The sequence below is a fragment of the Pundamilia nyererei genome, unplaced genomic scaffold (genome assembly GCF_000239375.1).
Source record: "Pundamilia nyererei isolate P.nyererei 1_Seehausen unplaced genomic scaffold, PunNye1.0 scaffold00064, whole genome shotgun sequence".
NCBI classification, from domain to species: domain Eukaryota; kingdom Metazoa; phylum Chordata; class Actinopteri; order Cichliformes; family Cichlidae; genus Pundamilia; species Pundamilia nyererei.
This window is the reverse complement of record NW_005187465.1, coordinates 2,090,210-2,096,875: the sequence shown is the minus strand read 5'-3', so window position 1 is coordinate 2,096,875 and position 6,666 is coordinate 2,090,210. Positions and strand designations below refer to the sequence as shown.

The 6,666-nt window shown below is 41.3% G+C and overlaps 1 protein-coding gene across 1 annotated transcript in view; it reads left to right on the top strand.

Annotated features, from left to right (window-relative positions):
- Positions 1–6,380, top strand: part of ubash3ba (ubiquitin associated and SH3 domain containing Ba) — a 20,564-nt gene extending 14,184 nt beyond the window's left edge. The window contains exons 4-14 of the mRNA XM_005735519.2: positions 1,326–1,524; positions 2,227–2,396; positions 2,512–2,720; positions 2,810–2,954; positions 3,113–3,233; positions 3,331–3,453; positions 3,602–3,694; positions 3,998–4,142; positions 4,236–4,342; positions 4,613–4,722; positions 4,831–6,380. Of these exons, the coding sequence (XP_005735576.1) occupies positions 1,326–1,524; positions 2,227–2,396; positions 2,512–2,720; positions 2,810–2,954; positions 3,113–3,233; positions 3,331–3,453; positions 3,602–3,694; positions 3,998–4,142; positions 4,236–4,342; positions 4,613–4,722; positions 4,831–4,968 (1,560 nt within the window). The 3' untranslated portion in view covers positions 4,969–6,380. The remainder of the gene's footprint in view (positions 1–1,325; positions 1,525–2,226; positions 2,397–2,511; positions 2,721–2,809; positions 2,955–3,112; positions 3,234–3,330; positions 3,454–3,601; positions 3,695–3,997; positions 4,143–4,235; positions 4,343–4,612; positions 4,723–4,830) is intronic.
- Positions 6,381–6,666: the final 286 nt, after the last annotated feature.

Genomic DNA, 6,666 nt, shown 5'->3' with positions numbered 1-6,666 from the left:
TGTGTGTGTGTGTGTGTGTGTGTGTGTGTGTGTGTGTGTGTGTGTGTGTGTGTGTGTGTATTTAAATTATTTGTGCTCACCCAGAGGAAGTTGTTTTCAGTTTCTGCACATGTACAGTAAACATTTAATATATGCTGTCACATTTCCGCGTGAAGCTTGCTGCAGAGAACGCAGTGAACAGTTTAGAACTGAAAGAAGTGCTTGCAAATACAACATGTTAGATTTGAGTTTGCTGGATTGGTTAACCTCCTGTAACCTCTTTGTGGTCTTCAAATTTAAAATCTGTCCCTCAGTTGTTAGCGAACTTATGACCCAAGTTCCTCTTTGTTAAAGCATTACGTCTATGTGTAGAATTTCAGCCCAATTTCTCCCAGTTCAAAGCCTTGCATGCATAGACGTGCATCGTGAGACAGGATTTGAAAGTGGTGAGTGTCACAGATGTCAAGGTGCGGAGCTGAGCAACTGAAAACTCTACTGTAAACATCATGGTAGTCAAAGGGACTGTGAGAAGAAGACCTTTGGGGCCAGTCAGGAGAAAGTCAGAGTTGCAAGCAAAGCAGATTTCCTGGAGGTGTCACAAGTGGGAGAGTGGTGTTAGGTTTGGTAGACAGGTAGAGCTGGATGTCATCAGGATAACAGTCGAAGCTTATATTAAAAAGTTGATTAAACTTACAGAAAATATATTCAGTGGAAATAAATAAGTAATGAATAGAAAAGGACCCAGAACAGATCCCTGGGGAGCACTGGCAATAACTGGAAATGGGTGGGATTTTACACGAGTGTGACCGAGAGCCAAGAGATGGGATTTAAACTAGTTTAAGGGCGCGTCTGCGATTCCAATACAGGCTAGTCTGTCTAGAAGGATGTTATGGATATATAGTCAAATGCTGCACACAGATCAAAGTGGTTGGGGATGGTTGATAGACCGGAGTCAGCTGCCAGACTGTAATTGTTCACAAAGGTTATTGCCAGACAAGAGAGCATAAACTTGAGAAACAGCTATTTTCACAAGGACTAAAAGAGTGAATTGATATAGAACAAAAATGACTGATAATATTGGAATCTGAAGCAGGTTTTTTTTTAATACAGGAGTTATCACTGTTGATCTGAGAGATCAGGGAACGACATCTGTGACAGGCCTTCTTTGTTCTTCTAGTTGCCAAAGTTTTCTATTGATAGTCCTGTGTAATGAAAAAGGATCTAAACCAGTGTTTGCACTAAACTCTATATTTGCCCATGTACAGATTGTTTTTGAGATCACTAGCAATGACAGAGTGTTCAGTATATCACTGAGTTTCCTGTGTTGTTATCTCCTTTACACTCAGTGTACTGATGCGAAGGTGGAGGCTCTGTCCGATGCTCTCCAGACCACCATAGCCAAGTGGAAAGGTCGCATACCTATGCCCCTCCCCCTGGAGCTCTACGTCTCCTCAACCTTCATTGGTCTCTTCGTGGAGGAACAGATGGCAGAAGTTCTGAAGAGTTTTGCTGCTGACTTTGCCACTGAAGCCGCATCAAAAGCAGGTTCAAGTCCTCTTTTTCCCTTTGGTTAAGAGGTTATACATGAACGCTGTCTTGCAGACGCAGTGTTGGATACTAATGCTCCCAGGCTCTCTACAGCAATGATTTAGTTCAAAGGAGTAGACAGACATTTGCATGCCTAATTGCTTTCTGACTAAGAGTTTTATGAAAGGATCAATACAATTCTCTCTTGCTTATCCCATGTATTAGAATTATTTGGGCAGAACTGCTTAATGTATTATTATTTGGGGCTTGGTTCGCTAGTTGATACCATATCCTGGAAGTTCCTTTGCCTGGTTAAGAGAGTCCATCATGTAGCCATTGACGAAAAACTACAACCATGGAACTGTATCATGGTACAGAGCCAGGCTAGCTAATAGTAACATGAGAGATAGGCTGTATGCTATCGTCAAGGTTAAAGGTCAGAAGTGGTACTAGTATTTTCTATATTTTCAACTGGTGCATCCCAAGAAACCCTTAACTTTTGCATGGAAAAGGCACATATTAGAGTTAGGCTTAATATGGTTGGGCTGAATTGGGGGTACTTGTAGGCTTTGGAAAGATGCTGAAGGCCAGGATCCAGGTTTTCCCACAAAAATATACCACTGTGACACGATCTGTAGTGTTAATTACTTTACCTGCCAGTGCTTTTATTATTGTGGATAACTGGTGTGTATATGCTGTTCTTTTTTATCCTTAATCCAGATGTTCATGTTGAGCCCCATAAGAAACAGCTTCATGTCACGTTGGCTTACCACTTTCAAGCCAGTAGCCTTCCGGCTTTGGAGAAGCTAGCCAAAAATGTTGACGTGTCTGCAGGGTGTGACTGGCTGGCCGTGCTCTTCTCCAGGGATATTCGGTTTGCTAATCACGAGGTACACTCTCATTTAGTGCCATCTCTTAACAAGCATGTTTCCGCTCCTCAGTTGTAGCTCGGGCACTTGAAATTGCTGCCGTCTTAATTGCTCTTAATCATCTGGCCCCCCGCAGACACTGCAAGTCATGTACCCGTACATGCCTCAGAACGATGACGAGCTGGAGCTGTTGCAAGGAGACTTTATTTTCATGTCTCCGATGGAGCAGAGCACCGCTAGCGAAGGCTGGGTGTTTGGCAGTTCGCTGAGTACGGGGCTGTCCGGCCTCCTGCCTGAGAACTACGTCAACCGTGCCGATGAGTCTGATACATGGGTCGTCCATGGGTAAGGAAGGGAAACAGGGTTGCTGTGCCCTTTTTAAAACTATTAACAATTTAAATCATTTGTGTTTTGTTTTTTGTTTCATTCTCTAGGTCTTTCTCCTTTCTTAACTGTGCCTCTCCATCGAACTCTAGCAGCACTGTTGGTGGGCTATTTTTTGATGGACAGCAAAATGACAGTTTACTTGACAGTCTTGTGGATCCTCCCAGCCTTCCAGGCCTCTGTCTTCCTATGCAGGTACAGCCCGTGTTAAAGTAAAAAAACAAAAACAAAAAAACACCACAAACCTCACTGTTGTCCTGTAACAATAATTACTGCGTGGGCTCCTAGCAGAGGCTCCAGATTAGTGCATGTTGTCTTTAATGACTCACAGTTTCAAACAATTCTTATCGTAGGTGTCAAGACCAGCTAGTCAGCCCTCCCTGTCCAAGATGAGGCTGTTTGTGTGTCGCCATGGAGAGAGGATGGATGTGGTGTTTGGCAAACACTGGGTCACTCAGTGCTTTGACTCCAAAGGTAAGGGTTTAATAGGGGGATGACCATGTTTTTTACACATCAGTATGGCATTAAATACGTTTAACTTGATTTGTTATATTTTATTTGTGTTGTGCAGGCAGATACATTCGCTCTAATCTCAACATGCCAACCAGTCTCCCAGCTCGAAGTGGTGGGCACCGGGACTTTGATAAGGATTGCCCAATTACTGTCTTTGGCGCCACACAGGCCCGTCTTGTTGGTTGGTATATTTTACTTTTATATCATTTACCAGTGTAAAGCTATCTGAGATTCTGAAGAATTGAGCTTTTTAAGACTGAAATTTTTTATTTCCCATACTGCATGACATTCTTGCCTGTGGAATCACACTGTATTTTGTCCTATCTCAGGGGAAGCCCTGTTAGAAAGCCATACAACAATAGACTTTGTTTACTGCTCTCCTTCTCTTCGATGCATTCAGACTACTCAGCACATTCTTCAAGGTAGGCCCTCATCTTCACAGGCGTCAGTGTACTGACACCAGCACCTACTCAGCTTCTTTCTACTGTGTGATATTTTCAATGTTAGCTTTGAGTCATAAATCTTTAGTTCAGGTCTTATCACAGTGAGGCTTTTCTAGGTCCATTTTATAAAGTGTAACGGGACCTTCGTAGTATTTAGACACATCAATATGTCTGCTTTAAAAAGGCAAATCCTTTTTAAAGGTTACCTCGTTTGCACATATTTATACATTTCCTTTACATTTTACTCCAAAAAGAGTAAGTCTCAGTTCAACTCTCTGCCAGGTCTCCAGCAGGACGGAAAGACAAAAATCCGTGTGGAGCCAGGATTGTTTGAATGGACCAAGTGGGTTTCAGGTACATGTTTACCTTCCTGGATCCCTCCAGCTGAGCTGGCTGCTGCTAATCTGAGTGTGGACACAACATATAGGTACACAGCAACACTAACACTATGGAGGTTGTGCTGTTTTCTCTGATCCTACAATCTACTTCACCCCTAGTATCTATTTCGTTTTTCTCCTAGACCTCATATTCCCATTAGTAAATTGACAGTTTCAGAGTCCTATGACACCTACATCAGCAGGAGCTTCCAGGTGACCCGAGAGATCCTGACTGAGTGCAAAAACTTGGGTAAAGTATAATAATTAACATGTATCCAGGATTTTTAAGTAATTGCTTAGTAAGCATTAAATGTTGCCAACATTCACAGGTTAAAACAGCCACTTTATGTAGATAAAACTGTAGTTTTCAGTGTTGTACTTTTAAACTTCTTAGCTAGACTTTTTAGCTCGTAAAACACGCGTATCCATGAAACTAAACATCATCAATGGCTTAGTTTGGGACAGAAAGCTTATGGTATCTGAGGAATGTGACTCTATGTTCTCTACCTCTTTCACACAGGAAACACGGTCCTGTTTGTGGCCCATGCTTCCTCCCTGGAGGCCTGCACTCGCCAGATACAAGGCCTCAACCCCCAAAACTCCAAGGACTTTGTCCAAGTTGTCCGAAAGGTTAGTGTAGCGTTTCAGTTTCGGCGCTTCTTTGATTTCCTTTGTAACTTCTCCCTTTCCCAATGCTTTTTTTGGACAACATGCACATCTGTGTCTTCTTTTGTCCAGATTCCTTACTTGGGATTTTGCAGTTGCGAAGAAATGGGAGAGACTGGGGTGTGGCAGCTGGTCGACCCACCGATTCTGCCTCTGACACACGGGCCCAATCACAGTTTCAACTGGAGGGAAATGCTAATGCAAGATTGAAGGATTTGCTCTTTGGCTCTCTTATCTTGAACTGCTGAACAAAAAGTGGCTTCCATCAAAAGACATCATGCAAAAAAAAAAGAAAAAACAAAAAAGAAGCGCATAAATGAAGGCAAATGTATTCAAACACACTGCTCAGGAACGGGAATGTACAGTTTGTGTGGAGATTACAGAAAAATGTGTTACAGTTTGGGTGGGACTTTGCTGCATTATCCTCAGCAATATACTTGTTAACCCAAAATGTAGAGGTGCTGCGAGGAATGCAGATGGCTGTTTGATTTGTTGATGGTTGCCGATGAATCAGGTTTTATGTCACGAGAGGGTGCCTCATTAAACTGTGTCTGCGGGCCCCTCTTTGGCAGAGAGGGGAGTGGGTGACGACTTTGTGTTCTGCTGCCTTCTCACACACTGTGACCAGAATTAGTTGAGAAAGAGTTGTGTATCAGAGAAACTATATTGCCGTGGGTCAAAAAATAACTATTTAACTTGTAGCTGTGACCCTCTGGTGAAAAAAAAACAAACACAAAAAGCACAAAAGAAATGTTGACAATCAGACAGGGCAGAACTGATCTTCATCGTTTTTTGGTGCTCAGGTGGGTAGCTTGTTATAGGTTTGATTCCTGTAAAATGTCATATCATTTTCTTCTGTGTTGACATTTACATGGCCACATGACTCATTTAATCTTGCTGTAAGTCATGGCCTATGGGATTTGTCTGGAGACAACCAAGTCAATATGACCAAGAAAATTTATATGATAATATACAGAATGTTGCTGTGTTGTTGTTTTTTATCGACTGAACCTTCTGCTTGCTTTCTCTGACCACGACAGTACTTTTTCGACAACGTGATGAATTTTACTTTTTCTGGATTACATAAGATACCAGTTATTTGCTGCATGAATCTGAAAATCCACCGATACTCTAAAAATTAATAAAACAAGGTTGTGGAGCTACGAAGGCCAGCATATGTCAGCCCTCCATGTCTTCTGTAAAGACCTTACTCCCTCTTCTCGTGCAGCAAGAAAACGAGCATAAGTGGACACTGCAGTGCAGTAGAGCAGTGCTGCCAATATCCCCTTACTGTAAACTGCACAAATGCATATCAAATAAGTTTAGTTGCTTTAGGGTTTATTCTGTACCAGTTGCAACATCTGATTTGTTTTTAAAACAGTAATGAATACAGGGACATCAAACTCATTTTACACTTTGATATTAAATCTCTGAGCACAGGTTTAATGTATTTGTATTTTATGTTATGTATGTGTGGTGCTTTTGCACCACTATATTTTGGATACAATGTACTCAACACCATTTATTTGAAGGCTTTAGGTTTTTCTTGTGTTGCAGATAAATTGCATTTTATTAGAGCAAGCTATTCAGCAACATATAAGTAATTAAAATTATTAAAGAGACATACACATGAATGTATAATTATGACAATATGTATAATAATAATAATATGTATGAGTCTGAAAATTGCCATTCTACATAATTAGCACAGGTACTATTTGAGGTAATACCTGTACTATATATGTACTTCAGGTATTTTAATGTTTGATTATACAAACAGTACTGTTAGGCTACCACGTAAGGTTGTAATTTTTACAAAAGTAAAAAGTCTGAATGCTTTTTTCCACTTCAAAACAACTGTCCACCGCAGAGTTATATTTAAAGTCTTGTACAGAACCCCTGCGCATG